Source organism: Emiliania huxleyi, assembly GCF_000372725.1.
Source record: "Emiliania huxleyi CCMP1516 unplaced genomic scaffold EMIHUscaffold_48, whole genome shotgun sequence".
In the NCBI taxonomy this organism is placed as follows: Eukaryota; Haptophyta; order Isochrysidales; family Noelaerhabdaceae; genus Emiliania; species Emiliania huxleyi.
The window spans coordinates 21,768-41,154 of record NW_005198391.1 but is presented as its reverse complement, the minus strand read 5'-3'; the positions used below and the strand labels follow the sequence as shown (position 1 = coordinate 41,154).

At 65.1% G+C, this 19,387-nt stretch overlaps 4 protein-coding genes across 4 annotated transcripts; 2 read left to right on the top strand and 2 right to left on the bottom strand.

Annotated features, from left to right (window-relative positions):
* Positions 1-5,239: 5,239 nt before the first annotated feature.
* EMIHUDRAFT_211406 (hypothetical protein) lies at positions 5,240-6,928 on the top strand (the record flags this gene model as incomplete). The annotated part of the gene is made up of 2 exons (XM_005767647.1): positions 5,240-5,912; positions 6,111-6,928. The coding sequence occupies 2 exons, from the start codon at positions 5,240-5,242 to the stop codon at positions 6,926-6,928; spliced, it is 1,491 nt and encodes a 496-aa protein (XP_005767704.1).
* A 1,953-nt stretch (positions 6,929-8,881) lies between these two features.
* Positions 8,882-10,263, bottom strand: EMIHUDRAFT_211405 (hypothetical protein; the record flags this gene model as incomplete). Its single annotated transcript, XM_005767646.1, has 4 exons — positions 8,882-8,908; positions 8,988-9,173; positions 9,250-9,881; positions 10,146-10,263. The coding sequence occupies 4 exons, from the start codon at positions 10,261-10,263 to the stop codon at positions 8,882-8,884; spliced, it is 963 nt and encodes a 320-aa protein (XP_005767703.1).
* An 848-nt stretch (positions 10,264-11,111) lies between these two features.
* Positions 11,112-14,748, top strand: EMIHUDRAFT_451695 (hypothetical protein). The gene is made up of 8 exons (XM_005767645.1): positions 11,112-11,386; positions 11,646-11,843; positions 11,986-12,249; positions 12,331-12,585; positions 12,653-12,775; positions 12,846-13,328; positions 13,431-14,075; positions 14,150-14,748. Exons 1-8 carry the CDS (start codon positions 11,318-11,320, stop codon positions 14,411-14,413), a joined length of 2,301 nt encoding a protein of 766 aa, XP_005767702.1. The 5' UTR covers positions 11,112-11,317; the 3' UTR covers positions 14,414-14,748.
* A 1,481-nt stretch (positions 14,749-16,229) lies between these two features.
* Positions 16,230-17,066, bottom strand: EMIHUDRAFT_211403 (hypothetical protein; the record flags this gene model as incomplete). Its single annotated transcript, XM_005767644.1, has 4 exons — positions 16,230-16,249; positions 16,317-16,470; positions 16,606-16,737; positions 16,860-17,066. The coding sequence occupies 4 exons, from the start codon at positions 17,064-17,066 to the stop codon at positions 16,230-16,232; spliced, it is 513 nt and encodes a 170-aa protein (XP_005767701.1).
* Between the last annotated feature and the right edge of the window lie 2,321 nt (positions 17,067-19,387).

The window sequence follows — 19,387 nt, the reverse complement described above, 5'->3', positions numbered from 1 at the left end:
GGAGGACTGGTGGCCATCGACGGAGGCGGGCTGGATCGCCGTCGAGCCGTCGCCCACCTCGTCCTCCTTCTTCTTGCGCTTCTTCTTTGACATCTCGGGCGGCTTCTCGAGGATGAGAAGCTCGGAGAAGTGGACGGTGCCGTCCTGGGGGGCGGGGCGTGGGTGGGTGGGTGGGTGGGTGGGGGGGGTGTCCGGGCGTGAGGCGAGGGGGGTCGGGAGCCAGGTAGAGGCGAGGCCGGGGGAGCGTGGCCGGCCAGCGCCGGCGGAGCTGGGGCGCGGCCGGGCGGCGCGTGGCTATCCAGCAGCGGGCGCAGCGGGCGCAGCGGGCGCTGCGGAAGTGTCTCGGAAGTGTCTCTGAAGTGTCACACGCGCCTGGAAGGACTTGTGTGTCTTTTCGCCCGTGGAGCCGCCGCCACCGAGCGGGACGACCGAGCCGCGCAAGCCTTGGAAGCGGGGCTGCCAGGTGTCGCAGTGGATCAAGATGGCGTGCAGCTCGTCCTGCCGCTGGCGCCACTCGCCCGCGAGGCCAACCTTTGGCGACGGGCGGACCGTCTTGTTCCAGACCTGCTCGTACCGGCAGTGCTGCAGCAGGCGGATGCAGCACATGACTGAGTCGATGACGTGCAGGACGCCTGAGGGAGGGGAGGGGAGGGGAGGGGGTGAGGCGGCGTACGTGGTGTGTGCGTGTGCGTGTGGGTGTGGGTGTGTGTGTGCGCGTGCGTGCGTGCGTGTGCGTGTGTGCGTGTGCGTGTGTGCGGAGAGGAGAGGGAGAGGAGAGGGCCCGGCGCGGTAGGCGGGGTGCGGGGGAGGGGAGGGGGGCAGGGGGGGAGCGAGCGGGGCGAGTGACGGGGAGGCGGCGGGCGGGGAGGCGGCGGGCGGGGAGGCGGCGGGCGGGGAGGCGGCGGGATGAGGCGGCGGCGAGGAGAGGTGGGTGAGAGGTGGAAGATGTGAGTGAGAGGGAGGAGGAATGGTGGTGTGTGCGCGTGCTTGGGGGGCCAGGGGGAGGCCCACCCCGCCCATCCGGCAGCTGCACATCGGTCTCCACGAGCGAAGCGGAGCCGACTTGGAGGACCCGGGGAGGGCCGCCGTCGTCGGCGAGGACGACGTGGTGCGTCTGCGTGCCGGGGCGTGGTGGCGGGCGAGGTGAGCGGCGGAGGGATGGCTGCAAGGGCGGCGCAGGTGTGAAGAGGCGCTTGTGCGGTAGGGTCGGGGGTGGAGGAGCGCGAGAGGCGGGGAGGGGCGTGGGGGTGTGGGGTTCGAGGGAGGGGAGAGTCAACGACGGGAGCGCTCGTCAGGCGGCGGCGGAGGCGAAGTGCTGGTCGGGCTGGCTGGCTGCGGTGCGCCTGCTGCGAGATAGTCGTGATCGAGCGGGTGTTGAGGAGCTCGGCGTGTGAGAGGGAGCCGAGGGTGATGTGGACGCAGAGGAGCTCGCGCAGCACCTACGCAGGCACGCGAGGGACGTGGGCGAAAGCACGGGGTTTCCGGAGCGTGCGCCTTGGGGGCTTCATCAAGGGGAATCGCCGCGCTGTTCACACCGGTGATTCGGCCGGGGTAGGAACAGAGTGGGAGAGTTGGAGAGGAGGAAGGAGAAGAGTAGGGAAGAGTATGGATGGAGGAGAGAGGGGATCGCTCGTCGCCCGTTCGCGCCGGCGGGCGGCGCGCGGCGCTGCACCTGCAGGTCGATAGGCAGATCGCCGAGCCTCGAGAAGGCTTCGTCGGACGGCGCAAAGAGAGTGAGTGGCGACTCGCAAGTGTCGACGTAGTTGCCGAGGAGGTCAGCGGCCTCGAGCGCTGCGACGAACCGCCCGAGACCCAGTCCCGTCGCGAAGGATTTGAAGGAGTAGGCCTGGATGCCATCAGCACTCGCCTCGGCAGCCGGCGCGGGCGCGACAGCCGCGACCGCCAGACTTTCTCCGCTGTCGGCGAGCGGCTGGAGTGGAGGAACGTGCAGGTCGCCGCCCACCACAGACGCCGCGAGCTCCATGGGCTCTTCCATCACTGCCACCGTGGCGGTGGCCTCCATCGCTGCCGCTTTCACACAACAGCGGGCCCGCCCTACGCAAGGCCCGGGCGTGCTGTGGAACAGCTCAATGAGCTGTTCACACAAAAACACAACGGCCCCAAGACGCACAAGCTCAGACACAAAAACACAACCACGGACCCGTCGTGTGGGCCGACCGGCCGAGCGTTTTTGCGGGTGGTGAAGAAGAAATCTTCCGGACGGTTAAAGGCCCGAAAAAAATATTCTTCGCGCAGCATTCACACAGCTCAATGAGAGCCGTGATTTCTTGTTGGTTAATAAAAATCTCTCTCTCTCACAGCTCAACTTTACCGGCATCATGAAGGAGGAGAGAGAGAGAGAGAGATTTTTCTTCTTGAAGGAGGTCGCGCCCGCCGATTCGACCCCGGTGCTCGATGAGCTCGAGCAGTCCGCGAGGAATGGTTATTGGTATGTGGCATTACAAGAATCAAGATACCGCAAACGGGCGGGGACCTCTCCTGTAGTAGAGGTGTCTTTTATTTATTGTTACGTTTATTAGTACAAGCTACTGCGGTCTGCGCATGCTCTTCCCCAGTGCAACCGGGCAGGGAGGAGGGAGCTCGCGGACGGACGGCACGCAGACTCGCAGTCCGATCGTCACGGTTGAGTGCTAAACAACAGGAGAGGCACCGCTGCGGCGGTGCCAAGGTGAGAGCAGGGCCACTGCAGTGCTCCGCTACTCCGTCTCGCGCGTGATCGCGAAGCGCAGCACGCACGTGACAAAGTCGCGCGCCGCGATGCCGTTCGTGTTTCCTGCCGAGTCGAGATGGTGCCGCTCGTGGATCTCGTAGAGCGAGACGACGAGGAGCGCCGCCCGCGCGCGGGCCGCCGCGGGGAAGAGCGAGTGGTTTGCCGGCGACCACGGCGCCGCCGCCCGCCGAACCAGCGCCGCCGCCTCGCCCTCGCCGCCCGCGGCGCGCTGCAGCGGCGTCGGCTCGCCCTCGTGCAGGCTTGCGCCGCTGCGCAGCAGGGAGAGAGTGCGGGCGGCGGTGAGGGTCTCAAGGTGCGCGAGCGGCGTCCAGCCGCGGCTGGCGACCAGCCAGGCGGCGAGGTCGGCGTGGCCGTCGCGGTTCGCAATCTCCTCGGGCGTGCCAAAGGGCGGCATTGCGGCACGCGAGGCGCCGTAGGAGGAGAGGAGCTTGGCGACCTCAAGGTGGCCGCCAAGGCACGCGGCGAGCAGCGGCGTGGCGCCGTTGTTGCGGGCTTGGTTGACCGCCGCGCCAGCCTCGAGGAGCAGCCGGACGATGTCGACGTGGCCCTCCGCGCACGCTACGAACAGCGGCGTGGTACATGGCGCGCGAATGCCGCCACACGGGCGCGGTTCAATAACTTATGGTGAGATGTGCGTCCCGGGCTGTGGCACTCGTTCTTTTTGTCTGCTTCCTAAAATAACATAAACATGTCGTATAACGTGAAAGGCGTGCGAGCTCGCCGCGTTTAAGCTTTATCTCCCAGCACCTAGCTTAGAGCACGAGCAGCAGTAGCAGGAGCGTCTGGCATCGACTAGCCTTGCGCAAAGGCGGCGACCTGGGTGGCGAAGGCCACGGGCACAGGCGCCGGGTATGATGCAAAGCGAGCCTCAAATTCCGCCTCCGGCATGCCCACAAAATTGGACATTCCCGGCGGCATGCCGAGCCACAAGTTCCTCTCACACATCGAGTCTGCGCGATGGTTGAAGTCCTTTGGGTCAAGCTTGCACGATATAGCGTACGCAGCCAGCAAGGTCGAGACTGGGTCCGAGTTCTCAAAGGTCTCGATGGAGCAGGTTTGCTCACCGTCACCAGTGCACTTGAAAAGCGGAACGTCGGGAGCGAAAGCATTGACAGCCTTGATCTTCAGTGCCGTCTTTTCCCAAAACCGACCTCCGGCGAGATTGTCCGAGTAGCGTATTGTCATGGGAGTGTTGAAGATGTTAAACTTGTACCGGAAGCCGCGCGTTTTGCAGTCCGTGTGCCGATACTGCTCGTGCCGCGTGACTGACCTCCCATCCGCGTCTGTGTCGTTCACAATGCGCGTACGCACCTGGGCGGGCAGGAGCAAGGATGGAGTCAAGGGCGGCGTAGCGGGCCACAGTGGCAGCGTGCCACGTGTGGAGTTGAATGAGGACAGGGGCAGTGCGCCTCTTCAAACCACGTCCCACTCCCAGTCACGTCGAGCCAACCAATCTGGTTGGTCATTGCCTCATCAGAGTACAGCACTGCGCGCTTGGAGAGGGTCCAGGTTGCCCACATCCTCTGCGACGAGGATATGCCCCAGTCCACATTCCCCTCCCAAAGGTCAAGATAGGGACCAATGTCAACGTCGCGGTCGCCTCCCGATACCTTGAAGGAGAACGCGTCCCATTCTCCCCTGATGTTCACCGCGCCGAGCACCGTACTCGTCTTCTTGCCCGCCGCGTCCACTGCCCAGGCGATCTATGCTTCAGGAAGTAGGAGTAACCCTTATCCCAGAAGGAGCCGACCGCGTCCAGCAGCATCCACCTGACCTCTTCGCCATCCGCCAGCGTCACGAGAACGTCGTAGTCGGCGCTGAAGAAGCCCTTCTTCTTGAGGCGCACCTTGAGTGGCTTGCCCCACTCCGGAGGAGGGAGATCCGTCTCTGGTGCGATGTTGACGGAGCCGCAGCAGCCCATCGACGAGAAGGGCGCCCGGCTCCCGCCCTCCGACGATTCGTTACGTTCTTCACGTTTCCTCACCGATGAGCCCCGTGGTGTCGGCGTCGAGGCGTCCGAAAACACCCGGCCAGGCTCTCTTCGCGCGCCCCCCCTTGATGGACACTGAGGATGAACAGGGTGGAAACTTCGACACAGAATGGAATACAGCCGGGGAGGCGAGAGGACGAGAATACTCGAGTAGGTAGGAAGACCGCGAGCTGTGGAACGTTGGCAGTCCTCCCGAGTGAGCGTACGGCACACGCTCTCTCGGGATGTGTGTGCGGCTGTCCCGCACCGGCAAAATTCCATTTTTCTTTGTGAGAGCGCCTTCGTTGCCATGCAATTTTCTTTTTAGTGCGCGCCAGTCCCCCAGTGTTGTGCGAGGGAGGCGTTGTAAAATTCCTTTTAGCGGGCGACGGCTTCTGAGGAAGCCGTCGCCCGCGCCTCGCCTGTCGCGTGAATCGTGTCGTGCGACCGCGGGTGGTAAAATTCTTTTTAGCGGTGTTCGAGGAGTCCGACGCTGGACGCATCCCGTCTCGTCGCTCATGACGCGCCGGTCGGTCTGCAAGGTGGCTGTTGACATTGAGCCGGTCGACGTCCCGTCGCCAGAAGAGACAGGCACGCGCTGCCCGCGGCCGCGCGGCATTTGCATCGCAAGCTCGTTCCTCAGCCGGCTGCCGATCGCCGCCTTCCTCACAATCCTGGCCGACGTCACCGCTGCATCCTTTGGGTCGCTGATATTGCCAGCTGCCTTGGGGTTCTCGTCCTCTGCCGGCGTGCACCTCTTCCTTTTGTCCATCATCGTGGGCCAGGCGGCGGCTTGCCTCTTCAGCCGGTTCCCGTACGCCACCGCCGGCGCCACTCTCGAGCTCGTTCCTCTCCTCGTTCCAATCGCCGAACTCATCGACCCTGCGCTGCCCGTCGCCGCTCGCGCCTCTACGCTTATCGCCACCTACTCGATGACGAGCGCACTCGTCGGGACGCTGCACACGTGTGTCGGCCGCTGCAAGCTGGGCGGCATCTTCAGATGCATCCCGCTCATCGTTCTCAAGGCCGCGCTCGGCGGCGTCGGCCTCTTCATGGTTGTGGAAGGCCTCGAGACCGGGTCGGGCGGAGAGATGGAGTGGGGCGCGCTTGTGGGCAATCCAGGCACGCAGATTCGAATCGCGTGCACGCTTGTCCTCATCTGCGCCCTCGCGGCTGTGCAGTGGCTCGTTCGTTCGCCGATTGCCGGCGTCTTGTTCCTCGCCGCCGCCACCCTGCTGGCGCACGCACTGCCCCTCGTCGGCCTGCCCAAGCTGGACCAGCACTGGTGGTTTGGCGGCGGCGGCGAGGGCGGCGGCGAGGGCGGCGACGCCGACGCCGACCCTTCGGCCTCCTCGCCCTTGGGGCTCCTCTCGCAACTCTCGTTCGGAGAGGTGCAGTGGGCGGTGGTCCTCTCGGCTCTCCCCTACTCCCTCTCCTGCTGCCTGGTGCACTCGCTCGTGACCATCACAGACCTCGTCTCGGTCGAGGCGGTCGCGACGGCGCGGCCTGCGTCGCGGCAGGGCGAGACCGAGCGACCGCCGCCCGCGGCCGCCTCCTTCGACCTCGATCGAGAGCTCAGCTCGATCGGCATGGCCAACTTGTTCGCCGCGTGCGTTGGTACCATCCCCAACTACGTGCAGCTATCCCCAAGCGTGGCAAACATGAGCCTGAGTCGCGGCTTGCGCGGTCGTGCGCGCGCGGGCCCGTGGGTCGTCCTCTTTGCCGCCTGCTCCACGCTGGTGGTGTCGGACGTGGCCGCCTCGGTGCCACGCGCGGTCGTTGGCGCCTACATGGCGCACATGGGCATCGGATTCATGGGCGAGGGCTTGGAGACCATCCGGCGCACAAACGACACCGTCGACAAGCTGCTCGTGGTTGTCGTGCCCCTGCTCATGGCGTGCAACTTCTTGTCCGGCCTGCTCTTTGGCCTGATTGTCTCGCTCATCAAGTTCGTCATCATCTACTCGCGCGCGCCCATCGTTCGCGTGCACACCGACGGGCTGCAGTCAAACACGGTGCGGCCCTGGATGCATCGCACGTTTCTGCTCAGGACGGATGTGGAACACTGGCTGACTGGCCGCGAGGCCTCACAGGCCACCGCCAGGCGCGTTGGGCCAGGTACCAATTTTGTCGAATTTATTTCAAAATCTGGTATCTGCAGGCGCGGGGCGCCTGCGAAAATTTTGAAGAAATTTGCAGTCGCCTGATTTCCAAAAAGATCTTTCAAACTCGCGGTGTGGAATTGGGGGGTGGGTTAGGGTTAGGGTTATTAGGGTTAGCTTAGGGTTAGGGTTAGGGTTAGGGTTAGGGTTAGGGTTAGTTAGGGTCAGGGTCAGGGTTAGTCTTGTTGTGTCTGTATATGCCAGCGTTGCAGGGTTCTGCGCTGGGATCTGGCCCCACAGCGCCGACGACTAAGACTCAGCCCCGCACGCTGACCTAGGGTTAGGGTTAGGGTTAGGGTTGGGGTTAGGGTTGGGGTTAGGGTTAAGCGGTTAGTCTTGTTGTTTCTGTATGCCAGCGTTGCAGAGTTCTGCGCTGGGATCTGGCCCCAGCGCCGACGAGTAAGACTCAGCACCGCACGCTGACCCCACCAAATGCCGCCTCAGGGCGCCAGCCACCTCTTACACGCGGCCGGCGCCCTCTAGCGGCAAAAGGGTCGAGCGAGCGGGAGAGTCGCAATATCTGCGCACTCGCGTGCCGATGGGCGGCACACGCAACCGAGAGAGGCCCTCTCGCGCCGCCAGTAGCGTTCCGCACTCCCCACGCCACCAAATGCCGCCTCAGATCCTCAGGGCGCCAGCCACCTCTTACACGCAGCCGGCGCCCTCTCGCGGCAAAAGGGTCGAGCGAGCGGGAGAGTCGCGCAGGAGTCGCGATGTCTGCGCACCCGCGTGCCGATGGGCGGCACACGCAACCGAGAGAGGCCCTCTCGCGCCGCCAGTAGCGTTCCGCACTCCCCACGCCACCAAATGCCGCCTCAGGGCGCCAGCCACCTGTTACACGCAGCCGGCGCCCTCTCGCGGCAAAAGGGTCGAGCGAGCGGGAGAGTCGCGATTCTGCGCACCCGCGTGCCGATGGGCAACACACGCAGCGGAGAGAGGCCCTCTCGCGCCGCCAGTAGCGTTCCTCACTCCTCACGCCACCAAATGCCGACTCATGTGCGCCTGCGCGTTAGCCGTGTCTCGTGGGGAAGTTAACGCGTCCTGTTGAGTGGTGGGATGTCGTGTGTGAGTGTTCGCCGCCTATATGCTCTATCCTGCGGCAAGACGGACGTGTTTTGACAATCAAAATCTTACCTCAAAATTTGCGGCCGCCCCTCGAAATTTGCTGATCAAAATTTGTGGTGGCCCGGATCGAAAGAGACGAAACCCTTAGGGTACCCCTAGGATTAAACGGGTGGGCCCTGGGGCGCCTGCGGCTTAAACGGCTTAAAACCGGCCTAGGCCGGTTTTAAGAGCTGCTGGGCCGCCGATTCCTTAAACGGTCTTAAACGCTTAAACGGTGCGGGAGAGCTCCCGAGGTCGATGGTCCGGGAGGCTCCCGGTAGACGCCGGAGGCCGGGAAGCTGGCTACAGTCAGCTGGCACGCGTCCCCTATGCGAGTATGGCTCCTGCCAGTGCACCAGACCTACAGATGTGTCTTCAGAGGCGGGTTTGTGCCTAATAAAGGCAGTATTGGATAAAACGGCGCGGAACCCAGCGACGCGTGCCGGTGAGGCCGATTTTCGCTTAAACAGACTTAAAAGAGGGACCCCCCGTGCCTGCAATCTCTTAAATGACAATTTGAGCCCCCAAACCTCCTCATTTCCTAAAAGGTCTTAAAACAATCCGGCCCTCAGAACCCTAGGGGTACCCTAAGACGAAACCTGTACTTTGGCCAACAGGCGCGTGCGGCGTGGCGGGAGTCGGAGTGCAAAATGCACGAGCCTGGTGCACGAGTTGACCCACGTACCCGCACGAGCGAGCAACAGCATCAGCTTCAGCAACCGAAGCGGCTGGTACGGTTCTATGTCGTTGTGCAATATAATAGTGAACTAAGAGAAAACGAGCGCGGAGGGCGGAGCCGCGGACACGCCGTTCACAGCACACACGCAACCGATTGCACCTCGGGGATGACGCCATGAATGATCAAGGCGGGCGGAACACGCCACGAGCACGCGACTAGATGCAGGAGAAGACAAGGAGATCCTACGCGACCTCACGGTTGTTAACTGGGTTGGGTCCACACCTCGCAGTGATCGGATCAAGCGCCGGCCCGAGCAGTCACCGCCGCGCGCTCCGCCTCGTGCTGCTCGAGCACGGCGCGCGCTCGCGAGTCGCCGCCGCTCGCCAGCGCCCGCAGCTTGAAGAGCGCCTCCTCCTCGCGCGCCTTTGCTTCGGAGAGAAGCTGATCGCAGGTCGCGGCCGCGCTCTCGTCGCCGCCCTCGGCGGCCCGGCGGAGCATCTCGGCGCCCTCCGCAGCCCGCCAGCTCGAGGAGGAGGAGGCCGAGGTTGCGCTGGGCGCCCGCGTCGCCGCCGTCGGCGCCCACTCGCAGGTACACCTCCGCCGCGGCCACGTCCTTCTGCAAGCCAAACGCTCCGACCGCGAGCGCCGAGCCGAAGTCCCCTGCCGCCATGAATCGGCGCGGGTCGCCGGGGTCCTCCGCGACGCGCCGCGTCGCCGCGATCTGCTCCGCCTCTTCCTCCTCGGCGCGGCGCCCGGCCGGCTTGCCGGCAGCGGCGGTGGCCGCCTCAGCGTCAAGCACCGTCATGGCCTCGTGCAGCGCTCGGTGGCCGGGGCATGCGCGCAGCGCGCGGGCGCACACGCGGCGGCGTTCCTCGAGCGGCGTGAAGGAAGCGTCGAGCGCCGCGAGGAGGCGCAGGTGGCCCTTGGGCCAGTCAGGCCGAGCACATGTGCAGTGCTCTGCGTCCTCTGCCGCCGCCGGAGCGTCCTCTTGCTTGAGCAGCGTGAGCGAGCGGTTGGAGAGCAGCGCGTGGAGCACGCCGCCGCTCTTGGCGTCCAGCGCGAACCAATCTGCGCCACTCGCCGGCGGCGCCTCGCCCTCGAGGACCAAGTCGATGGCCATCGTGTACATATGAGTCGCGCGGACGATGTCGCCCGCGGCGAGGGCCTCCCCGCCCGCGTCCTTGAGGGCGGAGGGCGAGTGCGCGGCGACGGAGCCTTGGCCGGAGATCTTGGTGTGGGAGGCAGCGCAGGCGGAGGGCGAGTGCGTGGCGACGGAGCCTTGGCCGGAGAGTTTGGTGTGGGCGGCAGCGCAGGCAGCGACCGCATCGGCTTGGGTCTGCCCACTGTTTCTTTCCTGTGCCGAGTGTCGTCTGAAAGTGCGGTTTGCAATTCTTTTCCACCGACTCGGTTCCGGCTGTCGCAGCCGTGTTAACGTCGTGGGGCCGACGGATGCTTGCTCCGGCCACGCTCCTCTCTCACCCTGTCCCGGCAGCTCTCCACCTCCCACGACGCCGCTCGACGACTGCTCGGTGTTGCTGCGGATGCCTCCCCAGAGGACCTCAAGGCGGCGTACCGAGCAAAGGCGCTCGCGCATCATCCCGACCGCCACTTGGGTGAGGAGCGCGCACGCGCGGAGCGGCACTTTAAAGAGGTCGGAGAGGCTTACGGGAGGCTCTCGGGCGCCACGAGGAGGCGTGCAGAGGACCTCTCCCCAGCGGAGGCCGAGGTGCGCACTTGAGCATCTTCGGTCGCTCTCTTCGCGCCTCACCACGCTCGACTCTCTCGCCCCGGCCGTCTGGCTCGAGCTTTGACTTGTACTCGGAGACGGTGCCGTCAAACCAGTCTCCCTCGCCAGAGCCCACAGTCCACAGTGCACAGAGATTCGTTTTCCAAAATTCTCTGAGCTTCACATCTCGACCCAAGAGCTGGGACAGCGGCTGGGGTTGGACTCCATCGAGTTCTACATCGCTCGCCGGCAGCTCCGGTGGCTTGGACACGTCAGCCGCATGCCTTACGAGACGAGGCTCCCTCGCCGCTTGCTCTCGGCGTGGGTGCCCCATCGCCGCCCGAAGGTTCGCCGTCCATGACGTACGGCCGCTCCATCTTCAAGGCGCTCGAGATGTTCCGCATCGACAAGACGCGCTGGCCCGAGCTCGCCGCGAACCGCAGCGCATGGCGCGAGACCTTGCGGACGGGCGTTTTGCCCCGCGCCAGCCTTTTGGCCGCCGGCTCCACCGCCGCAGGCCAAGCCCCTGTCACGCACAAAGCTCCCCCGGAGCAGCGCGCAGCAGACCCAAGCCAAGATGAATGAGTCGCTCCGCCGGGAGCGTCTCACATAACAACATACACATACTTACATTCATGGTCAAGGGGAAGGTCGCCGGCGGCCGCAACTCTCCGCCGCCGTCGCTCCGCCGGCTCTGATCGAGTATCTGGCGTTGAGGGCGGCGGCGCAAGCGGGTCTGGCGCATCCATCGCCACGAGCCTCGCGACCGCGGTCGTGGCACCTGGCGGCATCGACGAGCCGCGAGACGCGTCCGCTGCTGCCCATTCGCCACCCTAGCCCCGCGCGAGCCCACCATGCGCACCCCATTTCATGCTGCTGACCCGCCGTCGCCTGCGCGCTCGCAGATCCAAAACACCCCATCATCATGATCAACTGGAAGCTGTACGTCACCGCGCTGCTGCTGCCGCTGGCGCTCGGCTGGAATTCGTGCTCGGTGAGCCCCGCCGCCCGCGGCGAGCCACGTACCTGCCTCGGCACTTGAGAGGCGGGGCAATGCGAGTGGGGCGCTGAGATAGCGCGCAGGCGCGCAGAGGGCGGCAAAGGAGAGGGCCGCGCGGAGAGAGCGCGCGGCGCGGGGAACACAAGAGCGCGGCTTGAGGAGATGAAGCAACGCCCCGCTGCCCGCGCGCACCACCACTTCGCTTGTCGTCCACCCCGCCACTCACCCGCCGCGCCGCCGCCCGCATCTGCAGAGGCCCGATGTGGAGTACTTCCAGGCTGACGAAGGCGCGGGCACATCCTTCAACTACGCCGCCGGGGCGATGAACGGCAAGGTGTACACGGGCGGATACTTCAAGGGGACCTACCTTCCCGTCGGCTACAACTCGAACGGGATGGTGGCACCGGTGCCGGGTGCCGTCCGCGTCATGGATGCGACCTCCGACGACCAGGTACACGAATCGCGTCGCGGCGTTCACTCTCCACACAACCCGTACCCTCGGTGTTCGGCGCTGGCTGCCGCTGCCGGCCGCCTTTCCCTCCTCCGCCTCCCCACCCACCCCCGCGCGCACGACCCACCCTCCCGCGCCGCAGCACCTGCAACTGTCAGAGACCGACTCCACGGGGAAGCTCCTGCAGACGTGGTTCTTCGAGGGGACGGCGAAGCAGGTCGGCAGCATCGGACACGGCGCGCAGACCAACGAAGTCGACTCGTACGACGGCATCAAGGCCATGCTCGACGACAACCACCTGTCGGTCAAGATGGGGTTCCGGCAGCAGCTCACGCTGCCCGACGGCACGACGCTCGACTCCGCCTACATGGCCAATGGCGACGCTCGGCTGAACACCAACGAGCAGGCGCACTTCCCCTCCTCCTACCATCATTCCCTTCTCTTCTCACGTAGCCCCCCCCCCCCCCCCCCGCCGCCTCCGCTTCAGGTCCAGCTGATGATCAAGCTGGACGTCTCCAAGGCTGCTGGCATCGGCCCCGGCACAACCGGGTGGTACAAGATCCTCGACGAGGACCACCCCGGGTACGTAATCGTGCGCGCGGCCGACGGCGACGCGAACGGCAACATGATCCTCTCGTACAAAGGCTGCGATTCGTTCAATGCGACGAAAGTGGTAGTCACAACCGGGTGGCGCGGCACCACGACAACTGTTGGGGAGCCGTATGACTGCGCGGAGTACTTGGTCCGCCCCGACCGTCCGCTCTGCCCTGCTGTGAACCTCGCCCATTCACAGCGTCCGCTGTGAACAGACCTGCCTGGCCTCGGGGGATGGCTCCACCGTGTGGCGCAAGCAGCTCCCGGAGGGCGTCGTTCTCGATCGATGCCGCGCGACGGTGGACGGGTCCTTCTTCTGCGGCTTCAACATGGCACAGGTGTTGACACTCCCTCACCTGTCCCCCCTACCCACGCAGCAGGCCCCGACGCATTTCGCTGCACCTTTAGGCCTTTGAGGCGGACTTTGGCAACGGCGTGGTTGCCCCGAGCGAGATCGACGCGACTCGCGTGAACCTCGTCGGTCAGAGTACTACCGGCGCCGGCCTCATCAAGTACAACTCAATGGGCGAGGCCCTGTGGGTCAAACGCGGCCCTGATTCCGGCTGGTCCGTCCAGGGTTCCTCGAGTACTCTGTCAGTGTCGCGCGATGGCACCCTACTCGCGATGACCGGGCCGGTCGTCGATGGGAGAGGCAATCGCGCCAAGACCCAGGTGAGCCGCATCGACACCTCGAACGACTTGACGAAGGACGTCCTGTGGACTGACATCATCCCCTCGGGGTCTCACGGCTTTCGAGGAATGGAGGTAATGAGGGGCGCCGGCCAACCTGAAGACGAGGTCGTGGCCATGGGCCAGATCTATGCTGGCTGGCTGACGCTCACCGACGACCAGAACGCGACCATGACGCTGCGCTCCATCGGACAATACGACGTGCGCCCCCCCTACCCCCACCCCCACCACCCCTCCCCACCGCCCCACCGCTCATGGCTTACTCTCGTGACACACCCCCATGCCCCACCTCGCCGGCCGCAGGTGTTTGTGGTGGCCTACGACGCCACGACCGGCGCTGGCAAGTGGGCGATGGACGGCGGTAGTGACGAGGTCGGCGACAGCGGCACCGGCGATTACTTCTTCGCGTTTACCGCCGACGCGGTTTCTGGCGACATCTACGTTGGGGGCGGGGTCTACTCTGGCCCCTCCAAGTTCCGCTGGGGCGATCTCCAGCGCGACAACGTGATGCACGACGCGCAAACAATCAAGAGCTCGGGGACCAGCCCCCCCCACGCCTTCCTCGTCAACTTGAAGTCGGTCTCCTCGCACCACCCCGAGTGCCTCAACTCGTGCGACGAGGCCGTCGGCGTCCACGAGTCCAACGTCAACGACGGCTACTGCTACATCGACCGCTACTGCTACAAGGATGGCACGTCCTCGCCGTACGTAGGCCATCACTGCTACAGCTGCAACTCCACCGCGGACAAGCTTGAGTTCACTGCACCCGAGGGCGGGCGTCGCCCGACGGGTGCGGGGAGGAATGTCGTGCCTGGCTTCTGCTTCATCGACGGCGTCTGCTACGACGACAACGAGCACGAGAGCTACAACAAGAACAAGCCCGTGGACCCGTGCAACAAGTGCGACACTGCCAGCCCCGATGTTTGGACGGCAGTCAACGGCTGCCTGGTGAGCCCGCGGCAAGCCTCCCGCCACCCCCCCCACCCCTTAACTCACCCCCCCCCCCCTCCCCCTGTGCGCAGCTCGCCATGGAGTTCGTGGGGGCTCCCGACCCGGACGGCATCATTCGCAACGGCATGTGCGAGGCGACCAACTTCGAGGGCGGCATCAGGTACAACAAGGACGGCTCGGTCAACCCAGTTGGTTGGGAGCTGGAGGCTACCGCAGCTGGCTGGGGGCCTCTGAGCTGCGGCAGCGGCCAAACCCCGGCCCAGCAGAGCACTGCAGCGGCGCTGCGCCAGCGGCGCGTCATGAAGGTGGCCGAGGGGGAGCAGTGGTGGCCGTGAGGTAAGCGGCAGCGGCGAGCAGCGGCGGGGTGAGAAGAGACGGCAGCGCCAGCCAGCGCCTTGCTGTCCCCCTCGCTCGCTCGGCGGAGTCTGACCCCCTTGTTTGCGGGTGAGCGGCTCGCGCGGGACATGTTTGTTGGGGACTGAGGGTCGAGGGGGGCCCGAGGAGTGTGATCCCTCCGTGTGCGGGGTAGCGGCTACGGCTCCCGGGACTGAGGGTAGAGGGGTGCGGTGGGGCGAAAAGTGTGATCCCTCCCAGGGGTGCGCTAGGCGCGACAAGAGCTCCCGGCGGGACGTGTCTCACTATAGAGAAAGATACACTTCGCCGGATGACACCAGTCACCAGACACCACACACGCACCGACACCACAGTCCCACACCACCATCCACCACCGCCTCGCAGTCGCACCTGCCAGTGCCAGCACCAAGCACCAGCCGCGTGGGGCGTGGCTGAGCCTGGTGCCTGCACCACGCGTCACGCGAGACGCGTCATCGACGGGACCTTTTGAGGCGGCCCTGAGGCTTGTCCCTGTGTCAGTACACGCCCCAAGCGCAAAGGCAAGAGCCGGCGCCGACAGTCACTATACATACACTGGTCTTCATAACGCACATTTTGAGAGAGGGTAATAGCCACACACAGCTCTTGAAAGGTGAGTCAGCCAGTCACGGCTCACGCACACGGCCTGACTCCCGACGACTCGAAAAGAGTCTCCAGACCGGCCACAGAGTGGGCTGGGGTCGGTCCACCAGGAGCAAACGCACGCCCCGCTGCCAGTTGACGCCCCTCACTCCGCGCCAGGCAGCAGCAGAGAAGCATCGAGCTTGCTTGTCCGCCGCCCCTCGCCCGACTGCACGCGCCGCTGCTTGAAACTGCGTCGCACCGAAGCGAGCCCGCTCGACGCGGCGCCTATTTGGAGCGCCGTGAAGAGAAATGAGCTCGCAGCTGGGGGAACCAGCCCCGTGGAGCTGCCTCCGCCTGCCGCCGCTTCCGCACGCTCGGCGCCTCTCCTCTCCCCTGCGGGCGAGCCGGCCGACGGCGGCGCCGGCGCGGCGTCGCGCCTCCGCTTTGCACCCGCGGCACCAGCCCCCACCTTGGCCTTGGAGGAGGAGGCGGGTGCGGCGGACGCGGCGGCGGCGGCGATAGCGGCAGGAGGCGATGCGGCTGCGGCGACGGGGGCGGCGGAGGAAGTGTCGGCGGTGTCGGCGGCGGCGGCGGCCTTGCGTGCTCTGCGCGCAGCCATCGCCTCGATCGCCTTTGCCTGCCCGACCTGCGTGTCGTGGCGTGGACGTGTCATGGACGTGTCATGGACGCACTCTGCCGGCCTCGATCGGCTCCTTCCCCTGCTCCTGTCGGAGGGTGCGTCCTCCCCACGCCCCCGCCACACCCCAGCGGCATCTCGGCCGTCCCTCGGCCGCGTCTCGCACCTGCTTCATGTAGAAGCTCGTCTCCTTCTTCGACTGCGACAGCTCCGCGCGCATCCGGTCCTGCGCTGTCCGCGCCTCGTGCGCCTGCGGCGTCGGGCAGCGACCGCGTCAGCCTGCCCCTCCCTGTATCTCCCTGTATCTCCCCATATCTCCCCGAAGGTGCGGACAGCAGCCAGTGCTACTTGCCCCTCCCCGTATCCCCGTATCTCCCAATATCTCCCCGTAGGTGCGGGCAGCGACCGCGTCAGACGCGGGGCCAGCAGGGGCCAGGGCCGGGGCGTGCTGTGTGTGTGCGTGTGCGTGTGAGTGCGAGCGTGAGTGCGTGTGTGCGTGTGTGTGTGTGAGTGCGAGTGTGCGTGTGCGTGTGTGTGCGTGTTTGAGGCGACAACGGTCAGGCCACACTCGCGACATCTCGGCAAATCTCGGCCGTGGCGTGGGCAGAGACGGGCGGGGTCTCGGCTAGGGGTCTCGGCTAGACTCCGCGCCTGCGCGTCGGTCAGGCTGTCCCACTTGAACTTGTGCAGGTACTTGATGCTCCAGAGGTCTTGCGCGTGGAAGGATCGGTGGCCGCCGCCCACCAGCGTATTGTTGAGCGTGTTTGCGAGCTTGAGTGCGCGCCGCTTGTCCGCAAACTGCAGCCGCCGAAGCGAGGGAGGGGCGGGCGGTGAGGGGGAGCTTGTGGCGGCTGCAAAGCTGGCCAGAGAGTGGGCTGCAGGACGTGTCAGAGGCGCGTCGGAGGCGTGTCTCGAGAGTGTCCGCGCCTCCACCCAGCCCTCTGAGAAGGAGCGCTTGCGGTTGCCGCCGCCAGAGATGCGGCGCGCTCGCGCGGCGGGGTCCTCTTGCTTCAGGTAGATGCGCAGCACCTCCGTGCCGTACCCGGAGAGCAGCTTCCGCAGCGCCTGCCGGCGCGCAGGCCCGGGCGGGCGTCGGCCGTGCCACACACTGCAGGGAGAGAGAGAGGGCGAGATTGGCCGTCCACGCCGCCGACGGGTGGCGGACGAGGTGCTGGTGAGCCGTGCACCCACGGCCACAAGCATGTTTTGGTGCGGTCGCGCGCCGATGGCTTCATGTAGGGCGGAACTCGGGCGATGTAGCAGACGCCGCAGTTCTGGATGCGGGCGTTGTAGGCGGCGAGCGCCTCTCCGCTCAGCCGCTTCAGCTTGGCGCTCGATTTCTTCTTCTTGGGCGCCGTGGGCGCCGCAGCGGCCTGCGTCGACGGAGCAGACATTCTGCGCGAAAAGAGATCCTCGCGAAAAAGAAATGGCGTATACTCGCCCGGCTGCTCTCGCCATAGCACATCACCGGGGTTGGCGCGTTTGCGGAGAGATTCTTCTTTTTGGAGAGGCACGAGGTACGCGCTCTCTCTATGGCTCGCGCCCCCAAAAGGAGCTCGCAGAGGACCCGACCCTCGCCGAGGCGCTGGGCACCGTCCCCCCGGACCGGCCCGTCCTCAAGGAGCGCAACGCGCTGCGCGCCGAGCGCAACCCCGCCCCCGCACTCCCGTCGCGCGCAGAGGAGAAAGAAGAACCTCTCTGACAAGGGCAAGGCCCCCGTGCGCCCCAAGTAGTCCAAGGAGCAGAAGGCGCCCACTCTCAACATCAAAATGGGCAAAAACGGGGTGATTTCGGTCATCCGTTAAAATATCTGAAGATCTGACCGGGGGATTCTCCCCAAACCTTGCTCAGCTGATCCAGCCTGGGGGGAAGGCCAGCCCTGGGCAAAGAAACCAGCACCTCATCAGTCTTCCCTGAGCGTCACAGCTCGGTGATCGCGCCGGCCGGACACCACTGTAACGTCCGTTCCGGGCATTTGAACGCGACCTTACGAAGAGATTAGGAGCAGCAGGGACCCGAGGGACCATGTGGAAGACGGCTAGTGCTAGTCCCCCATCGGGAGGACGACCCCGGCTAGTCGCCGACCACACCCACAAAGAACCCTGCACAAAGATCGCAAGGGCGGGGACCTGTTCCTTGTACCCATCTCACAGTAGAGAGGTGTCCGTTTTTATTTTTTATTTATTTGCATATGCCTTTCCGGATTTCGCGTGTGCATGTCCATGACCATGTCCATGTCCATGTCCATGTCCATGTCCATGTCCATGTCCATGTTCATGTTCATGTTCATGTTCATGTCATGTGCATGTCCATGACACAACAAACAACTCTCTTGTCCATGTGCACATGCACATGCAAAGGGTGTGGATGCTGGGTTGAACAAAATCGGAGTACGCGACCCACCTCGCCACAGACGGTCCCGCGCCTCGCCGCTATGACGGCCACACGACCGCAGCTCGTGTGCGTGTGGCCGTCTTTGTCCGGAGTGAATACTCCATCGCGCTCGTCGATGACGGTGTCCTCCAACCTGCGCCGCGCTCGGCGAACCTCGACAGCGCTTTCGGTGGCATGCAGCTCTTTGCGACAGAAGCCTGGAGAGCAGCTCCTCAGCTGCTCACACACTCTGCACAGCTGACACAGCCTACTGTGCGGCTGCCACAGCTGTGACAGCGATGGGCTCGCCCTCACTGGCCCTCAGTCACTTGTGCTGCGGCTTGTGTGAGCGACACTGCTCGGCGACTGCCGGCACACTGTGAGACCATGGGTGTGAGGTAAAACCACGCTACCAGCGCTTGGTCACATCGGCCCCGAGGTCAGATCCATCTACTCTGTTGATGACAAGACTTGTCTACCGGCTGGAGCCGAGCAGGAGGGCCCGGCGCACAACCCCTACTTCAACTCACCCTCCACACCCCGTATGTGCAGTATGGCTATGGGCTGCCAGCCTCGTTTATGGTCCAAAATAAGAACCTCGTTATCAAAAGACACATCTCCGATCTTGCGAGCCAACGCGTTCTCGAGACGCATCCGAGCCCGCGCCGAGCGCGCACATGCCATCCGTCATGATACAGTAAGAGGGTTACGATTCATTCCCGTTGCATTCTCCAATTTGCGGTTGCGCGTCGACCCTGGGGTGTCGTACATGGGGCTCCATACCACTTAGCGCTACGGTCCGCGTCGGCCTGCCGATCGGCCTCGAGGGTAACGGGGCCGCGCATCGATCGGCCTCCTCGAAAGCACCGCAGGGCGCCCCCTAGGATTGGGACGCCGTCCGACGCCCCCCCTCCTAGAGCTGCGCGGGCCACGTCCAAAACCTTTTGTGCCCGAGCTCCGTCTTGGACGCCTTCTTGTAGCAGCTCGCGCCGCCGACGGGCAGCGTCGAGAGGATGGGGCCCTTGAAGAGCTTGCAGCGGGACGCCTTGCCTTTGACGGTGTACTCGAACCCTGCGCGGGCCAAAGCGCGGTGTGCTGCGACCAAGAGGAAGGAGCTGAGGTGGGGGGGCGGGTGTGTGTGTGTGTGGGGGGGGGGGGGAGGCCCCCCGCTGCCGCCCCGGCTGAAGAGGCACATGTCGCGGCACTCAGGGTAGGACTTGCCCCAAAGCTCGTCAAAGTTGCCCTTGTTCTTGCCGCCCGTGCGGCACACGCCTGTAGCGGGGCGCGTGTGGTGGCGAGGCTAGGACATATTGGGGACAGGGGGGTGTGTGTGTGTGTTCAT